At 33.7% G+C, this 22,065-nt stretch overlaps 1 protein-coding gene across 1 annotated transcript; it reads right to left on the minus strand.

Moving 5' to 3' along the window:
• Positions 1–700: 700 nt before the first annotated feature.
• On the minus strand, positions 701–20,961 carry LOC110450050 (PHD finger protein 13-like). Its single transcript, XM_021497282.1, has 6 exons — positions 20,775–20,961; positions 20,338–20,378; positions 17,653–17,760; positions 10,849–10,987; positions 9,426–9,509; positions 701–8,583 (listed from the first exon to the last, which is right to left on the minus strand). The coding sequence occupies exons 1-6, from the start codon at positions 20,794–20,796 to the stop codon at positions 8,360–8,362; spliced, it is 618 nt and encodes a 205-aa protein (XP_021352957.1). The 5' UTR covers positions 20,797–20,961; the 3' UTR covers positions 701–8,359.
• Between the last annotated feature and the right edge of the window lie 1,104 nt (positions 20,962–22,065).

The following is a 22,065-nucleotide window of genomic DNA, read 5'->3' on the forward strand; positions in this document are numbered from 1 at the left end:
GGTCAAAGTGCGTTCGTTTATCGTGGAAAATTTCTGCACCACACGTACTGTTTCAACCGTAATACGCAAATGTAGCCTAGATTAACTAGAACACTGCCATGTCAGCAAGGGTCCCGCTAGTTGCCTGACCATAACCCCATGGCCAATTTTCAGTAACAGTGACCTTGACCTTGAAAACTTTTTAATACCCTATTACACATACCCTATTACACATCTGCATATCGAAGTGGTATCATCTTGTCAAATTTCAAAAGGATTAGTCCTTTTTGCACATCTTCATATCACAATGTGTCACATCATCAAATTTTAGAAAGATCTCCGATAACGAAAGTGTTGACAGACATACACTAAAACTCACTAAAGACTGTTGAGCACTGTACAAGTCAAATTTACTAAAGATCTCGACTACAAATGTAATTATTTTCATGTTCAGGATGGCAGTAAGTCTTTATCACGGTGGCAGATGATCTCCTTTCTGTTTCCAAGTGAAATTATTTTAAGAAATTGTGTGGCAAAGTCGGCTTTAGTCCACAACATGAAGACCTGTAGTTGCAGATTCACCACAATTGACCCCTGTAACGTAACTTTAGGAAATCAAAGTACACAGCACTGCTCGACTTGTCCTGCACTAACAAAACCGCAAGACCCATTGTCTGAACTTGTACATGTAACGGAAACGGAAAATAAAAACAAAAAAATGTCTGTTTTGTAACAAAATTTATTTACTCCTTGCTGGGTGGGCAGCACAGAGACAGAATAAGTACATAATTATACTGCAAATTGCAGATTGCAACAAACTGCATATCTTATGTAAACAGTAAAATTGTGGAGTGGCACACGCCAAGGACCGACAACATAAGTACATCCTCGGGAAAGTGGACCACTGTACACAAACTGGCTTAAAACAAACATTTCTATAACAAGCCCTTCTTTAGGGTATACATAAATAGGAACTGTGACCTCACCATATAATGACCAATTGAGGCCCCATATGGGGAATCCTGGAAAACAGTCAATTGATGTCTAGAATAAAAGGGAAAATTCTGAACAAATTTTATGAAATTCATCACATACAGCATGCTGGCCAAAAAACGTAATTTGACTTTCAACAAAACATTCTGAAGACTTACTTTGGGGGGAAACAAATATTTTCATAAGCTGAACGCTAAAATATAGGACTGAATTCTTATTCCCCATAATGGACCTCATGACATCGCCACAGAACTCTAAACTATGTACAGTTTGTGTAACTCATGATTTCAGATATGTAAAACAAAGTAGAAAATTTCATATCTGGGCAGTTTTTACCATACATATCTATACAGTGACAGAATATCGTTTCAAGTGTTATATATTTTCTGAAGCATCAAAGGGCACTTTAGGTTATCATCAGAAAATAACAAATAACACTCGTAACAAACATATTTTTCTTCAAAATGATCTAAAAAAAACTTTCTACATGTTTGGTAACACTGTCATAATTAATTTCAATTAAAATCAAATACTTAGAATATCATTTTTACAAAACATTTTTTAGCTTAATCTGTAGTTTCTGACAATTGTTTTTACCATTTGAAATGTCTTTAAGGATGTCAGAGTCCCACTTTTCTGTGGTTTTTCGTATATACAGTGACCTCCCCTATTTTCGTTCTGGAGATAACTGTAGCACAGTTAGGTCAGGACACGTTCATTGACCAGGTAGCTCAGTCGGTTAGGGTGATAGGAAAACAAGTTGAACGCCAGGGTTCGAATCCTGGTCAAACAATTTGAAAGCCAAGGTTTGAATCCTAGTCTAACAATTAGAAGGCTAGGGTTTGAATCCTGGTCTAACAATTTGAAGGCCAGAATTTGAATCCTGGTCTAACAATTTGAAGGCCATGGTTTGCATCCTAGTCTAACAATTTGAAGGCCAGGGTTTGAATCCCAGTCTAACAATTTGAAGGCTAGGGTTTGAATCCTGGTCTAACAATTTGGAGGCTAGGGTTTGAATCCTGGTCTAACAATTTGAAGGCCAGGGTTTGAATCCTAGTCTAACAATTTGAAGGCTAGGGTTTGAATCCTAGTCTAACAATTTGAAGGCTAGGGCTAGCCCCACAGAGTCCTTCCATTCTGAAAGCTCTTTTCAGAAATGATCTATCAAAGCTATTGTCACATCAGAAGAAAAAAACAGTTTCCAAGGCATAGTTTGTTTTTGATAGTGGTATAGGAATCCTTAATTAAGTAGATGATCATTCTCTTATTAAAATTATATACCCCTGAAATTTCATAATGAACTATTCCAACCTTTGAATTGGAGTTCACATGTGTCTTCAGGGGTGAATGAGTTATGTGTATCGGTAGGTTTTCGAGCTTATATGTCTACATAATCTTAAATCTGTTGAAAATAGTTTCTTAATCTTAACCATAATTAAACATACAAGGTTAACACAGATGATAGGTAATTGGTTCATGGTCAAATTAAAAAATAAGATCATTTGTTTTCTGTACAAATTTACATATTTACACTGTGTAAAGGAAAATCTAGTACTATTTTAACAAGGTTCACAATCTGATCCATCCTTTCATTAGCAAAAGGCTATGTTTAGTTACATTCTTAAAATGAATGCACATCAGATACAAAAACGCTTACCACAGTGTCGTAAGTGGCTTATCTCTCGCTAACCAAGTTTACGAATTGGGTAAAAGGCAAATTGGGACTAAAATCCTTGGCTAGGGAGGATCATAAATTGAAGATTGGTCCTGGTTCCACAAAAAAATCTTAGAGAGAAATTGACAAAATATAACTCACTTAATCCTAACCCTGATGACACTTTTGAACTCTTCCATATGAATTGTTGGAATAGTCCATTATGAAATTACAGGGAAGAACATGTTTAATTGGCATACTCTGAATATTCACTATGACTGTGTGAATCTTTCAGCCCCTTTCCTCTTTAACTAATAACTACTAAGATTTAAGCATAGTTCTTAAAGAGATTTGGGGGGGGGGGGGGGGGAATTATTGAGATACTTTTTGAAATTTGATTCACTTGCTTGAATTAGATGCTAGATTGCAAACATTTTTTATCACAATAACACACAATTTACATACAAATATGTAACATTTCAAAATGGAATTCACACACTCAAATACTTTTCCACAAATTCTTAGTCTCCTTGTTGTAATTTCAAGTGCTTTGAAGAAAAAAGAAAATTGTGAAACATGCCCTGGAAAATTATCTCTATAATGGCATGAATTGGATCACATCCATTATGTTTTGGTGTATTGAATCAAAAGCTATAATATGGATCAGATTTCTACACTCACAAATATGGATAGGCCACATGATACAAGAATGACACAGGCTATTTCAACAATGTTTGCAAAATACAGATTGAACATTTTGGTCTCTAAAGCCAGTCGTTTCTTATTTAGTAGATCAACGTTTGAGAAATATTCAAACCAATAAAAAGCTTATTAACAATACATCCACTTGATATGAAATGACTGCATACTTGTCTACCTTACTCATTTCACCTTTAAACCCGGTCTGTAAAAGAAAGTTATTGTTTTATTAAGGATGCAAATGTAGCTTGATCGAACGTTTGTTATGTTACCAAGACAGTTTGGTGTTACGATACTTGTATATTAATGGTATTATTCTGATAGTTTCCTTTTTTCTATAACATTGTTTTATATATAAATGATGTGGTAATCTGTCACTACTTCCAAGGGATTGATGTAATACAGGTTTTCTATACACCTTATATGCTACGTATATGACAGTTTATGTTTGTCTTTTACTTGCATATTCTTGGTGATGTCATGCAGGAAGTGGATATGCTGTTGGGTTTGGGTTTAGAATGAGATTATGTGTTGAAGGGGAGTTGCACATTTACCTATCCAAACAAACGTTAAGTACTTTTTGTCATTTTAGATATGAATTACTTAAGGGGATATGCTACCTTAATAAAACAATCGCCTCCTTCTAAAAGAATTCCAGTCTAAAAAGCATATAAACTATCTATATTGGATAGTTATTTGACTTGGTCAAACTTGAAACATTTGAAACTTACAACAGAACACAGGCATTGATAACATCCAATAAATAATTCTGAAATATCCGTCATGCTATGTGAACAAATTTTAAGGGAGATAACTCCAACACAAATTACAAATGTATTTGTGTAAGGTAGCATAAACTAAAGGGGCACTGATCCATTTTTATCACACATATCTTTTATGTATTGTTACACCCAAAAAAGTAAGTTATATAAACAAGTCCCAAATTCTGTTCCTTAAGTTTGTATAGCATGTTTCTTAGTGTAGGTATCTTTCTGTAAGGTAGGATATCCATATGGTCAGGTCAGTAGCGCTCCGGGATTTTTTATTAAAAGAACTATTTTGGAAAAGTAGCTGTGTGTATTACTTCATTGTCAGCTACATAAAATTTCATTGTTTATTCAAAGAGAGAGGTCAAGATGAATTCAAACATCGCCCCAATATTCTGCAGCATTATCCATACACATACAATACCATTTCATTCTTGAAAGTGACTTGAACCAATTTTACTTTCGTTCAGGCATAAAAAGAATCAAAAAAATTCCATACTTTCACACATATTAAACCAAGCTGCCTTTTAGGGATAACTAAAGTCAGTCCTACTTCTAGCCCATCAATATTCTGCTAACTGAGGTTTTGTGAACTGGTTTATTTACAGGACCACTGGGAGATGCCAACTTAATAGTAAAATAATATCATATAATCACAAATTTGCATCCAAAAGTTTTGACAAATCCTGTTTGCGAGATTTTCAAAATTTATTTTATGTCGGTAACTATCAGCTTATATCATTAAGTGTAGAATTGCCAGATTTAGTGTTGAATGATTATATATAATTGATTTGATTTGCAAGCAGTTTCACCTATTTTAATGCCCATCTTCCGTTATACATTTTGAAATGACAGACAGCCTCCCCTATTTGTAATAATGAAAATTATTGTTAACAGACTGATCAAAGTACTGATCAAAACTAGATTTCTGTTCAAACTACAAATCTCTAACAAATAAAACATAAACAAAACCTAATAAAGTTCTCAAAATTGCATGGTTTAATGTCTATTTCAATGAAATATAATCTTTCCTAATTTTTATCTACATTCTGTACAGACAGACAATTGATCACATTTCAAGTTGATATTGTCACTTTTATATAACATGCTATGATTCGTTCCACAAGAATATGACAATGAATAATGAAATTTTGTAAAAGGTCTTTATCTTCATGGTTCTGAATATCTGTGCTTTTACTAAAATGAGCAAATTCACAGGATAATTTTTGTTCACCAAGTAAAATTAATGTAAAACTTTATAATATGCTTTTATGTATTAAAGCATGGATTTTTGATAATTTTCCTGGAATTTTATTTTTGTGGAAAAAGGGTAACTGCAAGAACCACAAAATTTCGATCCACATGAAAATATAAACCTTAACATTTCTCCGTAAACGAAAAACAACATTAGTCATTGCCTAAACTCAATCACCCCTGAAATTTTGTAATGAACTATTCCAATCTTTGAATTGGAGGCGTTCAAATGTGTCTTCAGGGGTGAATGAGTTAATATATCCTTTTGTACCACAACACTTTGTAATACTCCTTCAAAATTGAAAACTTGTCAGTATATTACAGAGTTAAAATAAGAACAAAGTTATAAATAAAAGTGACATCCTCATTGACAACATGTGGAATTCTTCTGAACCTATGTACATGTAAAATGTCTCCATGGCAACTATCCCTTTATAAGGATTTCAGTATTAGGTTAAAACAGCACTGTTTCATGAAGTGGGGTGTAGCTCATTTACAGTAAAACATTACCTATACTAACAAACTCTCCCCCACCATGACATTTATAATATATACAAATATAATCATTTTAGATGTGTTTTACTATTTCATATTGTGCAAAAAATATAGAATCTAATAAAATAAACAACATCTTTAATAGAATCTATATTTTTTCAAAAACAAAAAAACTTTCAATATCCGATTTTATTTTTGCTATCATTGCTGTAGCTTGAAAATAGCAATGGACAAAGTTTTACCCGATTGTCTCCCTTACATCATACATGAGTTATAAAATGTATTCCACATTTTAAAATAAATAAACGACAGTAAAAATAATGGGAAGAAACAAAACAAGTAGATCACTATACATGTGGTTTTGGTTTCTTACAAAAACAAAATAATGCATTAAGAAAAGAGATCAATTTTGTCATTGTTTAATACAGTAAAACATCTTCACAGATCGCACAGTCGACCCTTACCTCAATCAGACAAAAGGGCAAAACAAATTTGAAATTGATTTTTACTTGACATTTAGAAAATATATATTGTTGTGGGTTTTTACACATTTGCATATGCTTTTTCTAAGTCATCAAGATATTATTCAGTTAACAGATACATATTCACATACAGATGTAGGCAGATATTTTCACACTCTAGAAACCAAATTTACAGAATATTTCTTAAATTAAGTTTTATCTTAGGAAAACTTCATTGAAGCTATGGAATTTTCTTTAATTCCAGTTATGTTTTCCTACAGCAAATCTTTAAGTACAGATATTTTCTTTAATGAAGGAATGATAGGATTGACAAATTGCATACAGACAGCAGAGACATTTTCACATCCAAAGTTGAAAAATTGATATACATCAGATGAAGGCAGATATTTTCACTCTTGTAGGTTGACAAATTGACACACAGATGAAGGCAGATATTTTCACTCCCGTAGGTTGACAAATTGACACAAATATGAACGCCGATTTTTACACCTGTAGGTTGACAGACACAGATGAACGCCGATAATTTCACTCTCGTAGGTTGACAAATTGACATATAGAGATGAAGGCAGATAGTTTCACACTCAAAAATATATTATGACATAATTCTCTCTAACAGATATTGCTGACCAGGTTTACACACTTAAGAGTAACAGCTCACGAGATCGCCAGTGCATCCCTGTTGCATATACATATACATATCACTTGCATTTCAATGTCTTAAATAGGACAAAGGTTAGAGGACGGACATATGTGTTACTTGTTGTCTTTAAGAGAAAAGGCAGGCACCAACAGAAGAATCAGAATTACTGAAGGATAAATTACTCTGTATTGGGGAACTAGTTTTAACTTTTTATTTTTGCAATTTATAATCATTTATAATTCAAATGGTAAATGATTATATTGGAATATTTATAATAAGATATGTTAATTCAGAGATGCTTGAAAAAATCATCAGAAAAGATTTGTCTGTATACATGGAATGAACATTTTAAACAAATAATTGTAAAACATGTCTACACCTAACTGAAGAAATGGAGTTGAAGGAGAAATCTAAACAAAGTCTGTGAAGCGGAAATTAATGATCACAGTGACCTACATTTGATATATTGGTGTAGGTCACTGTGACCTATATTTTCCGCTTCACTGACTTTGTTTAGACTTTGCCTTCAATTCCATTTCTCAAGTTGTAGCGACATTGAAGCTTGATGTCTGTTAGACTTGAAGTATTACAGTAATGGAGTCCAATACAAAGACATACAGACATGTGTACAAACAAACTGATGGAAAAGGCAAATATGCCCCCTGTACTTTGTGGCAAGGGACATAAAATTAAACTTGATTTACTGCCTATAGAGCCTCATTTGAAATAGATAGGTTGCAGTTGTGTATACACGTCCTCTCAAAGTCACCTTCACACCTAGCACAACAGTGTATTTGGAATGTTATATCTACAGAGTGTTTTAAAACAAATGCATTATTTACAAAAGTTCGCAAGCCATAAATGATCTGTACCCGTCTCGACAAGACGATAAAAACATTAACTCTTGTTTAACGGTAATAAAACATGAAACTTTCCAAGTTTTCATCGACAATTAAATAATAAAAAACATCAATATACAATCATGATATCTGTATCACATTCAGGCCCTTATACACATTTATATCTTATAGACTCTCCAACGTCGGTAACTTTCCATTCTCATAAATCTATAAATTGAATTTGTAGATCGTACACATACTAACAAAATATATTATATAACTCGTTCATTCTCAGAACCCATACATGCTTTAAACATGTACGCACATTTACACTGTGACATCCGCCCATTCAATAAACATCTAGACATGCATTACAGCATTCACCATTCGGTGAACATCTTGACACACAGGTCATTCAACAAATATCACTATCACAATCATTGCATTAAAGATACACATTGGGTCGTGCACACGTCCGTGTGCTGCACATGTTCACAACAGGAGTCAGGTGCACACACAGGCGTGCACACGCCGTGACAAGAAAAGCTGGGCCAGGGTTATACGTTGAATTTGTTGTTTTCAGTCCGTATTCGGTTTGATTTCCGTTTTGTGTAGCGGGAGTCTCTACAGTTTTGACAGATATAGGTATCTGGGATGTTGTTTTTGCGTATTTTTGCACACGACAGGTGTATCCACGTGTTACAGTCTGAGCACTCGATCATTGGGCGGCCTGCATATGGCTTCAAACAGAAACATGTAATCAACTCCCACGATTCATCATCTGAAAAGATAAATTTATACAAAATTTTAAAATCAAACACACAGCACTTATGTACCAATATTTCCTTATATCCTTCTGAATAAATTATCACATATTGATCATACAAATATCTCTCCTTTATGTGTAAGACTGCCAGACGGCCTTCATTGATTTTTTGTAAATACTGTACAAGGTAGGTGAATTAGCATAGGGTAAAGCGACATTACCGTGTACTGCCCTGATCCATGTGCCCGATAAAACCAAACAGCTTCCATAATATGGCTAGACTCACCTTGTACATATTACAAGACATAACAGGTCTTGTGGACAAACACTGGGCACATTTCATTCACTGAGCATTAACCCGTTCACATTTGAACCATACCAAAATCAAAGAGTGGGCAAGTCCAGTTAAAATTTGTAGGGGTGAATGAGTTAAAGGTAGTTAACAGGTCACTGCAGGCCTGTGCCAAATCAACTCTACCGTGACACAGTTTACAACACATGATCAGATATGGTGTCCAGTTTGAATGTATCCAATCTAATCTATAAATATAAAGACAGAAAAAGTGTCTGAATTCTAATAAATTTCAAGAAAATTGCTCACTGATCTTATAATAAGTCTTTTTGGATTTGTGGTAATATTAACTATAAATTAACCCTTTCACCCCCATAGACCATAATTAACTCAACCATATCAATGCATGGCCGAGTCTAATAAAGTTACATAGGGGTGAAAGGGTTAACTGATGAAAATCATAATACATTTGAAACAGTTCTATAAAATCTGAATAAAAACTTAATCGTTTCTCGACACTTGGAAGGATAACAATATTGGCCAAGGACAGTTATTGAATAATCACCTTGCATGCCACGAGCTTCTGGAAACTCTGTATCACTGTATCTGTAATGGCTGTCCGCATCGTCATCCATGTAATGAGAATTATCTACCAAAACAGAAATAATCTTATTACCAAAATGTTGGAAATTGATGAGACAAGCATGTATGTATTACAGAGCTAATTTTTATAACTTTTACAATACACAGAGTGAGGATCTATCTACTGTAAATATTTGCATATAAAGTGCACTTTTTTTCATATCTAAAAAAAAACTGCCAAAAAGTACATGTGCACAATACATGAATATTTACAGTAATCACTCTATTAACTTACCTGGTATATAAATGTGACAATGTTGAAACAGTTTATTCACATCTCTGTTCCTTCCTAATACAATACGGTATATGCCTTTTAAATTTAAAATCAAATATGACTTAACCCATTCACCCTAAAGTCACATTTGAACCTTACCAAACCATAGACTGGGTAAGTCAAGTTTAAATATATTGGGGGAATGAGTTAATTAAGAATACTCTAACAAACAAATTACAAACAATTTTCAATATTCACTTCAGACATGCATACTACACTGAGGTTTAATATATATGATTTACATCTGTGTACTGCAATGCAAACAATGCATCAATAAACAGGCTACAGCTTCAATGCTTAAAACTTATTGATGTAGATTGGATAACTTGCCTTAGAATTGAATAACACATGTCAAATGTGAAAATGAAAACTGCCACAACAAATACTTAATCATGTTATCTCATTTCATCTTTTTTTTAACTCTTTCACCCCTAAAATTTCATAATGAACTATCCCAACCTTTGAACTGGAAGAGTTAAAATGAGTCTTCAGGGGTGAATGAGTTACGTTCATACCAGATATGACAGCTCATTTAAATGATTTCTACATCCGGCTAAGGAATTTAAGTAGAACTTTAAAAAAATACTCATGAATATGCATAGTATGCCAACTGAAAGCAACTCAATGTTAAAATAAACACATAAAAAGAAGAAATATACCTTGGCATAATAAAATTGGTACATACAAGTAGTGTCAACCGGATGCTCTTAAATATCTGTGGAGAATTCAGTTTAGCATGTGCAATGTGTAATTTCTGACATATTGCTGATCATGATAGATAGTGAAGACACTGTTGCTAAAAGGCAAAGATATTGTGCAATTCTTGACAAATGTCAGTCAACTGTAGCCTCTTTGCATCAGAAAGGAAATAACTTAAATGTAAATATTTCAGGAATAATGACCAACAACTATAATCAATTCAACAACCAATGTATCAGGCTATCAGCGCAGTCTACATAAATCATATAGGAAAAGAGCACAAATGTGTTAAATCAGGGTAGTCTTATAAGCAACTCAACACTCTTGCAATTCATATTTGATGAGACATCAAAACTTGATAACATAAACTTACCTGAGTCAGCCATATCTAGATGGTGCGACAGTTCCAGGTGTCCTGGACTCTCCGCTGACACGGTAGTATCGGAGGAATAGCTTTCCGCCGTACTGCCACTACTGTCGAGAGGACTGATGTTGTTTTGTGCACGTAACTCCTGGAATATTACAAGTATCGTTTGTAATGGAACATAACAATCAGACATAAACAATTAGGGCCGATAATTATCATTGCAATGTTTATGTAAAAATCATATTTTTCTATTGTGATCAATTATAATGATAATCATTTAAATTCCTGTCTAGTCGAAACTTGAAATCCTGGCTAATCAATTGTAGATATTACAAGCACATATCAGTACAATTTGATGTATACCCCATTGATATCTAATATAACATTAATCTTAGATAAATAAATATTTAATATTTTCCATGCTAACCTCGAGCTCTGACCTAGTTAAGGTCAACCCCTTACACCAGAATCATCCAGATTTAATGAGTTAACATTACAGCCACATGGAAAATCATCTCAATGTTAACGAGTAGAAATCAGACGTTTGCACATGTACCAGGAAAACGAGCAGAAATCAGACCGTTTGCACATGTACCAGGAAAATGAGCTGCTATCATGATCATCTGACACGGGCTGTGATAAGAATTTTACTGATATATTGACCTATATAATAAAGATATATTATCTCTATATTATATCATGAACAATTCACCACTACATAGGTATGTACTATTGGCTCTAGTATATATATATATAAATACAGGCCTAACTGTACGTACAGGATTACAATTTAACAATCTAATTACTATACTGTACATGTATATGTTAATAGTCACTTGGCATTTTAATACATGTATATCAGTCATTTTGGGAACATCTGACCATGAACAAAATTTTGAAATAACCAGGGCCTTTGTTAGATTTTCAAGTGACACCAAAAAAATTTCAACGCACCAAATATTGTCTTCAAGATAAAAACAACATTTAACATAATGATTTTTTTAATAACCTAAATTTCATATTAGCATTTCAATTTTACTGGTAGTTTGATGTTTAACACAGTAAATTTGTATGACGGGCATTTTTGAAAATAAATTCTTCACATCGTCATAAATTAGTGTTGTTGATATTGTATTCCTGTAATATTGCTGAACTTGAGCTTATTGCTGAAATGAAATTAAAACAGTCTGCACCCCAAGTTTATAAATTATTGATGTAGAAACCCTAGGCCTCGACATATTACCTGATATACGACTACAATACACTGCTCTTTAGCTTCTACGTGTATACGTATTGCATCAGAAAACATGAAAAATACTCAACCCAGGCAAAAGACTGTCCGTACGTATACGTTCACGAAACGTACTTGGTAGAAAAACCAATGGAGTTTTTATTCAACGCTCATGCAGGTCATCATTATTTTACTTTGTACAAGTACATACACTTGAACACATGCTTGACATATCATGTGACCATCTTAAATTATGCAAATCAAATATAAAGCATCCTGTACACATTTCAGCAGGGAGTCAAACTCCTTCCTTTGCTTAAACTTCCTTATAAAAGGTGTATGTGAAGCAAGGTAGGCCAACCATGGAACTTGCCCTCTCCCCTACTCCAATATTTTGGGATAAGATCTCTTGTAGATAAATAACCATGGGAAATATCTATTTTTGGTTAACCAATCAGAAGAAGCCAAGAAAAAAAGGCGCAAACCTGGCAGTGAGCCAGATCCTAGTAAACACCACAGCTTATCATAGGTGAAGGTCATAGCCACACAATTTGTTTTGTGCTGTGGGCTAACATAGTCAGAGTGGTAAAATGTATGCTTGGCGGACTACCACGGGTGTGTGTGTGTCGTAGGGCCCATTGGAGCTAGCACGTATGTGTGCCTACAGAATCTGGATTGAGGTATATCTGCAAAAACCAGCTAGTAGATGGATTTCTTTCATAAGAATATTTTTGCAAAAATCTCAGTGACTTGAATGTTTGGATAAGTGTCTGCTACATGCCTGTACATGTGGTAAGACTTCTGGTCCATTGTGTATGCCTAGGATAGGACACAGCTCATTGCCTTTTATATATATTGCATGTAGCTATTTATAAAACTACCTGGTACTTATATACTAGCACATTGTAAGGTCTGCTATAGTGTCGTATATATACAAACAAGTGTTTAAAATGTGTAGGCTGAGAAAAGTCGAGTTAAAAAGTTCGGTTATACAGGGCTCGTAATATTAATGAGATGGAAATATTGATTTAACGGGGAAACAAACTACGTTTTGCAAATACATATAATATTTGTTGTCGATTCCAGACAATCTCAAGCGTGTAGGTAATTTGATGTGTGTAAAACATGTGCTTTTGTACTGGCTAATAAAACATCGTCGGCAGAGTACAGCCTTTGTACTGGTGAAAGAGGATCAATATAGCCGCCTTCCTTAACGGGCCCAGACCTAATATTACATTGTCCTCCTCAACGTGCATATGGATGTGTAGGGGTATTTAAACTCGGGGCGGGCGGGTTATCATGTGGTGTAGAATTTCCTTAAATCATTTCTATATCGATTCTTCAACATAACACACTTTCCTGGGCACGTTTTAATGTAAATTCTCACAACCGCTGCTTCCTTGGCTGGCCAGACAGAAAACACATAAATTACTCAGCGCAAGTACACAAGAACTCATATTTCTTTAAGCTATATCTAAATTAAGATGTTAGTTGATCTCAATACAGTTTACCAGTATTGTCTGTATACATAAATAATTTAACATAATAAGTCTATAAATTGGTTTTCTAACCAAAGCCACACCTACCATTCACTAAAAGCATATGCAAACACCTACACAGGTATACACTTTTAAATACAATTTCTATAAAAATATTCATTTTTATGTGCATGATGCAATATTTAACCTGGCCATGGAAGCCTACACATATATTTGCTAATTTAATAAATGAGGTATTTATATACTGTAGGCTACACATGTATTTACATTAATATTCATGACCACTTGTGTTAGTGTACATGTATAGCTATATAAGTACTAGTTATACAGCTACGTACATGTGTATTAGCTTACATATCGTAATTTAAGTAAGCCAAACTCTCCTTTATTGTGTTTCAAATTTAACTTGTTTCATCAGTTAGACTGCTGTTGTTCGCTGGCCTTTATGAAATAAGGAGGGACCTATACTGGCTATAGAGGTCAGATGTTGTTTTCTGCTAATTATTCATGAAGTTTAAGAAAAACTTTCAAGTTAAGGTAGGTAGACAAACATGTCAGTCCACATACAATAAAAAGACCAGAATTGTTAATTCTTTTCTACAGCTGTATTATATTAAATGACAACTAGAAGAATGGCTAGCTTCAACTCCACTAGCCCGATGCCTGGGGCTAATACCCTTTAGGTCGAGACTGATGTAAAGTTTCAATATTTACTTTATAGTAATATATATTTTTTTAAATCTGCCTGTAGCCTAGCTATCGCTAGTTCTAGTTATTGCTGAGCAATAAATTGAAAACCCTGAGGCCCTTGAAACCCCTACAATCTATAAGCTTGATTTTAGGCTAACATTTTTTTTATTTTATTTTTAAATCAAGCTTTTATTTTGCCAGTGTTACAGTATGTACATATCTTTTGCTGCTATGATATTTACATGTAAGAAATTTATGCAGATTTCATAAAATATATTCAAAATTTTTACAACACTAAACCTTAAAAAGATAATTAACCAATAATTATCACAAGATCTAGAGAGAGTCGATTGTACACAAAAAAGTTTATCACGATTAACCTGTGGCACCAACAACAAAAATACATTCCAGTGTTATCTGTTAAGAGCCTAAAGTATAAAACAAATGCAACGAACGCTATATTTACTCAGTGATTTTCCTTCCCCAGTTTTACCGCGGAATACAGGCTGTTTCCCCTTGCTAAAAAGTGCCTTATTTTCCCAAAATTAACAAAAACTGAAGAATATATTCCCAAATTCAATACATATAATGCTTTATTTTCCAAACTCATAAAGGAACAGACTGTTGTAAAATTTAGGCAACAAAAACACTGTTATTATTCCTCCGAGCCACCACTCATGTACAGTAGATATATCTATTATATTATAAATGTCATATAATTAATAACACTCTTTTTATATAGTCGTAGGCAACAATAATATCTGAAATTTAAAAACAGAGAAAATAACAGGTGGTAATCTAAATGAATTACCCCTGAAGTATTGTTATAATTATATAAAAAAAATAAAAAAATCTACACTATCCAACCTTTAAAATCTACCTTAGTATTCAACAAGCTGTAAATCACTCAATTTCATTAATTTTAACACTTAATTAATACCTTTTATAACATATACTGCAATTTTGTCTATTCAAATAATTTGTTGAAAACAAATGAAATTGTTTAGTTACATATGGTACAATAAAGACATTGCTTCAAGAAATTATAATGTACGTACGTAAATATACCTGGTACCAGGTAGTAAAATTATTATTGTATTGAGATACGATGAGAACAGGTCAAGTTGTAGAAATTAGAGTATATATATATATAGTAGCCACTAGCTATGTCCTGAATAAATACGAAAATATTGAACATAACTGTTTGATCAACTGAGAGTTATACTTAGTTATAGCTAACAGCCAAATGGATAACATAATTTGTCAGATCACACATTCACTACACATAACAGCCTGAAGGCTGGCTATATCATGCGTTTACCGCGTTTACCCGTTATACTGTATATATACATAAATAGTATTGCATAACCCTTTCACCCCTAGGTAACTTTATTAGACTCTACCATACATTTATCTGGATGAGCCTATTATGGTCCACAGTGGTGAAAGGGAAAAGTTTGAGTGCTAACCTTTTTTAAGGTCACCATGTCATCTGAAACAGGTGATTTGAAAGATTTTTTTGAAATTTTGCTAAAAAATAAGCTGCAATGGCATAGACCTGGACATTGTCAACGTGTACAGTACATGTACAAGGCATTTTTGGGCAATCTATTATTTTTAGTTTAAGTGTGAATCATCTCACCACATTTCTACTGTAAGCAGGCCTCTTAAAACTATTTTCAGCAAATAAATGAATTAACATGTTAACGACATAGTTTTTGAATAATTTCATTTCAAACAAATTTGATTAAAAATTTGGATGATGCATGAATAAGATTGAATAACTTGCCAGTTAGTTCTGTCCGAAACGATTTTAAACTAACAGGGCTACTGTACTGTGACGTCACAATTTCAAGTGTACGCTGCATTTTGGATAATTTCAAAAACTCTTGTGTACATATATATCATATCACCCGGCATATCCTTTTACAAATTAAACAGCCCCCGGAAGAACCTGAATTAATTGATTAACTACTTATGATAGATTAAAACTCTGTCAATTCATTGACAAATCTTTGAAACAGTTTTTCATAGAGAAGAGTACATTTTTATTGTCAACAGTATGTATTCCACAAGAAGTTGGGAGCAAATTAAATTCCAGCTGAGCACTTTTCCAGTGTTTTTCAAGGACAGACCTCATTTCAAGCACTTTTCAAGTATGCACATGTACAATAAAAGATGAAATACTTATTATACACAATTTATAGTCCACTTGCATAAATAATCCGACTGATTACTTCTTTTGATCATAATTTGATTACTAGTCTTTATTCATGATTATCTCTAGTATCCTTATGACATTACTAAGTCACAGTATTACTGATGACATCATAATTGTTAACTGTACATTATATAGTAATATTGATGACAATATAAGGCACTGTGGTGTATCTTTGAGCAAGATACTTTACTCCCCCCCAAGGCCCTGTCGAGGTTTTGCTTGGAATTCTACAGCATGTAGGGGTGGGGGTTATACATACCATACTATATATTGCTTCCATATGATTCAAAACAGAAATTTCCCAGATACAAAATCCAATTGTTGAAATATATTACCCCAAATTAGATTCTATAAATATTTTTAATTTGTTAACTTGACCACACATTATCAAATCTGAAGTGTGTTTTCCCTCTAGGATATACTCACTTCCTCTTACTTGAGAATGCTGGTTATCTTGACCAACGAGCAATATACTATATTACTAAATAGGATTAAGATAATAAGTGAAACACCTCTGGAAATATCAGTGCTTGTACATCATAGAAAACATGAAATCTAGGATTTCATCACATTTGTCTGGATATGTAATCAAACTTGGGTTGTCATGACTGAAAATTATTGCAGTTTTTTGCACTACTGACATCTGATCAATATGTTATACTGAACAATTATAAANGAGGGGGGGTGAATTTATAAAGTAAGGAAAGATGAAAAAGCCATAAGTAACCTTTTAAACTGTCCCCTGTTTGTAGAATATTGAATTAACTAGTAGAAAAAAAATCTTTAGTGATTATTTAGATCACTTTGATGTCTGATTCATAAGTTCTTACGCTAGGGGGAGATAAGCTAGTAGTTAAATGCAGCTATGAAATTCTTCAAAAAATCTTATAGCAAGTCTAATAACCTTTAACAAATCGGACGAAATCACTTTTATTGATATAATACATATATACTAGTGAATTAACATAGTCACATGTCAGTGAAACCTGTCTTTTCTGACACCATGTGAGGCATAACACATTGTGATCAGATTTGTCAGGATGTCACCATACACAGGTCTTGGTAGTTAGTTAGCCAAGATCTCGGAGCATTTAAATGGTCCGGATTATACAGGTTTCATTGTAAAGGCACAAAATCCTTTATCCCAATTCCAAAAATGTTGTGCTTACCTCTTGTCTATGTGATTCATATTGTGTATATTCCAATATCATAGTACAAAACGTATAGAAATCTTCCTTCGTTTTCTTCCGTTTACTCGGAGGCACACCCACAGAGTGCTACAACAGAAACAATGAAATTGTTACGCATGGATAAAGTACAAATCTTGCAATGTATTTAGAAAACTATTTTGATTGAGATGTAACAGTTGTAATGTAAATTGTGGGGAAACTGGCCAGTTTAGTTAGAAATCCCTGTCACCTTCTTTATTTTTCTGTGGCATGAACCCTCATAATTACAGCAGATATGAAGTCCTTAGCAAGATTTCCCCAGAGAAAATAAAATCCAAATATCAACAGATTTATCTGATGCACTTTAACCTGACCATCATAGTATATAATTGATTGAAATTTCATATGAATATTTAGGATTTCAATTTTCGTTTTGTTCAGTTTCAATAGGCACATGACGTCTACATTGAATAAAATGTTCATGTTTAAAATAATTCACGACTCAACTACTTTTTTAGATATTCACAGTTAAATATTTCCTGATTTCAATTTCCATGGAGTATGTAATTTTTCATTTTTCTTCAAATAATTAATCCCCCAGTCAAAACATGATATTGATAGGGGCTCCACAAGGGTTGGTGATACCTAGATTCCACACTACCCCCACTTCCTCCCTCTTTGGATTCCTGTCACTTTTGTGATCCAAAAAGTGGTCTATAGCCTTCATTCACAAAAATTGTTTGTCATTATCAGTTTTTAGCAGGCACTGAGGGTCTAACAATACAGAACAAATCAGATTTGAGTATTGACTTCACAACATCAGTATTCTAAATGTAGTCGGCCAATTCCATTATGACTCCTTGTCATGTAATTATAACAGAACTTTGCATTGGTAGATCCCCTTTACATTCCAACACAAAGGACTAACAATATTGATCCCCTGTTTGATACAGTTCCACTGATCGTGTAGGGATTAATAAGCAGTGCAACGTATGGTTCAAACGCTGCATTTATCTTACAATATTCACAGTTTCTAATAAACAACATGCTGTGCATAACATGGAAAATTGTTAAAATTTGTTGATTTTGGTCATATAGACATGCATCGAACACATTTCTCACGAAAATTTGCAATTAATTCATATTATTATTACACAAGACCATTTTGAGTAAACTTGATATGTCAATCATAATTCTAGAACAAGTACCTCAGCCAGATTTTTTTTAAAATTCAGAATTGTGAATATGTTCAATGAAACACTTCATTTAATTTCAAATGAGTAATAAATACACTCCAATTCTTTGTCAATGTAATTTACGAAACAAATAACACATCAGCCTTCCACTAGAGATCACACATGTGTGCCACATATGTCTACAGGTTAAAGCTCATTCTGTACATACATTTAAATCAAATTGTGAGTCTATCCATAGGATTCAATACTTTAAATACACCAACTTGGCATATTGTTCACTTACTATAAATGCCAATATAACATTAATCTACACTTGTACCGAACAGCGATCAATTACAAGTGTCCCGTTAGTGTTAAAAACTCTACTGGCTCATTGAGTTCTTGCTTTCGTTGTAACTGGGTCATGCTTGTTTGTTTACTCAAGCCACTCGCTACTACGTCACTCATGAATATTTATCAGATAGAGTGGTACAAGCAAAGTATCGGAAGTCCATGACTGGCTACGAGGCACTGGGCAGGAATGAATTTAGAACGACGCCGGCTTTCAAATGTGTGTTCTTTCCTAGACTACATTTTCCTATGTACTTTATGAATTTGAAAGCAAAATTTACCTAAGCTACATTCAAACTAGCAGACCTTATTCCTATAGGAGTGTGTTGAATGTACACCAAATTAAGATGGTTTACGATAAGCTTTTAAAATCAGCTAGACAGCCAAAATATGTTTAAAACAACTTGACAAATAATTTATTCAACAAAAAACTTCAGGGTTTAGAACTTTAGGGTGTTTTAGACCTGTACACAGACAACTATTGAACTCTGACATTAACAAAAGTGAACAAATTATACGCAAAATGTCAGCGTGTACATTTGTTGTCACAAAGTGTACACTATATATAATTAAACACAAAATGCAATGTTTTCCTGTTTTTAAAATTCTCTAAGTTATAACGTTAACACTCCCTTCTGTATTAATTGTCTATTGTGTATGGGACATTGTTGACATATGACAAAGTTTGGAAATCAATATTGAAAACATACATATTGTATACTTTGAGTTTTAGATATCTATTTTTTATATTTCAAATCATCTCAGTGTTCATATTTGACACTAAGCAGAAACCGCTTCAAACTAGAGTTGGCCCAACGCAGGGAAAGCTGGTCACATACTAGCCATTACACACACCAACTTGGTTGACTAAACAACTCGAATGTTGGCCTCAAACTACACATTACTAGACTGACTCTAGTACAAGTTCTAAACGATAAAATGATGACAGTGGTTACTTTAGATATTATGAATAATCCATGATCGAAAGGTTACACTTTTTCTCAAAGAGAAACACGGAGAGGAAACGACGGCCCGTTTCAATGTTGAATCGAACATGAACGTTTGAAAATGGCTGACAGACCACACCGCCGCCATATTGTCATTAGATGAAGTGCGAACATATCATGAAAGAAAAATAGTGTAAAATACTTCAACTTACCTCAAAATCGTGCCTATTTATTGGCCTCCTATTCCGGGGGGCTGTAAACACAGATTGAAAATGAATTTGTGCTAAAATAATATGTAAAAACAGTCAAAATTCGAAGTGAAGTACTGGCCCACCGTGCAGTACACAATGAAATTTTAGCACAACAGATTTAGCGATCATGTCACTCGACAGTTTATTTTGACTACGACCGTTAGTGGTCGATCAATGGTGTTGAGTATTGTTCCGAAGATTTAAAACTTCAATAAAAACCAAGAAATGATAATATCTGAGAAACCATTTCAGAGGAAACAGTAAATTTCTGAAACGATAGACCCTTCTGCTCGAGATCCAGAATGGAGTTGACACGAACCCCGGCTTCTGATTATTGCTGCACAGAGAAATATGAACAAATTTTATGACTCAAAAGTACTTAAATTAAGAAAACAAACCTTTAAATATGTCATCTGTCATAGCTGTTCCAATTTTCCTTCCACCGTATTTAATTCCAACGACCTAAAAGGTAGTCCTTTTCTGTGTCAGACATACAAACGGAACTTCCACTGCGAGAAATGTGATCCAACGCTACAGCCCACTTGCCTTGCGCAGGGGTCGTGACCCAACTCGTTTGCATCTCGACTGTGACGTTTTGACTCAGATCTAAAAATAGTCCATAACATCACTTCGGGGTCAAGGCTACAAACAGCGGCGTAGACTTGCGTTAGACCGCGGAATTATGAACAGCTAAAGAAAATTTACTATAAAAATTATTAGAAAATCAATTGCACAATGCCATAGAACTTTACTATCTATAGCTTTTGTATCAACATTGTAGACTTTTTCTACCGTTTTCATAAAAAAAACATTAATTTTTGAAGAACTCACTGTCGAAGCTAATTAATATGACCACGGACTTAGATTAATTCCGTGAAATGACAGATCAAAGTGGAAACATTTTCTCCACATGTTTTAAAAATCGTTTGATAATATCACTGAACTACATCTTAGTCCGTGATGATATTTGAAATTCATTTATGAATTTCCAATTTGTTTTAATATTGAAATATCTTTTTCTAATATTTAAAATCATTCTTAATAAATAAATGAATATTTGTTTTGCATACATTTTTATACGACATAATTGTTTATCAAATACGATCTTTTAACATAGGCCTGCACAGTACTTGAATCGATGAACACTTTGGGAGACCGTTTCAGGAAATACACGCATTACCAAAATTACTAAAGTCTACTTACATCTTATGCCTTATGTGGAACCTATTTCGGTAAATGCAAACGCTGATTCTGCATCACGGCTTCCAGCAAAATCATTGATTCAAAACTTATTAATAGGAAATTCAATTTTGTGTTAAACTGAAGCAACTGTTTTGTTGAGAATTTTTACAGTACCCTTTAGAACTGAAGAGGCTGGGAGGCCAACTGAAAACTGCACGAACATCTTTTCACAATGCATGACCACTAAAGTTGTGTAGGAATAACACAGTACTTTCCTTCTTTTTCTGGTATGTCATCATCTCTATAAAAAAACCAGTAATATTGAACATGTCAATTACCCGAAACTCATCGAAACCCAGAACACGTATATTATCAGGGACCACTCTGATTATGTGGAACACGTCAATAATTCAGGAGACGTATATAATTGAGATAGAAACCCGTCGAAAAACTGGAACATTTCAATCGTTAAGAACGTGCGACTAATCCGAATCACATCGATAATAT

This window comes from Mizuhopecten yessoensis, unplaced genomic scaffold (assembly GCF_002113885.1).
Source record: "Mizuhopecten yessoensis strain PY_sf001 unplaced genomic scaffold, ASM211388v2 scaffold4947, whole genome shotgun sequence".
Taxonomy (NCBI): Eukaryota; Metazoa; Mollusca; class Bivalvia; order Pectinida; family Pectinidae; genus Mizuhopecten; species Mizuhopecten yessoensis.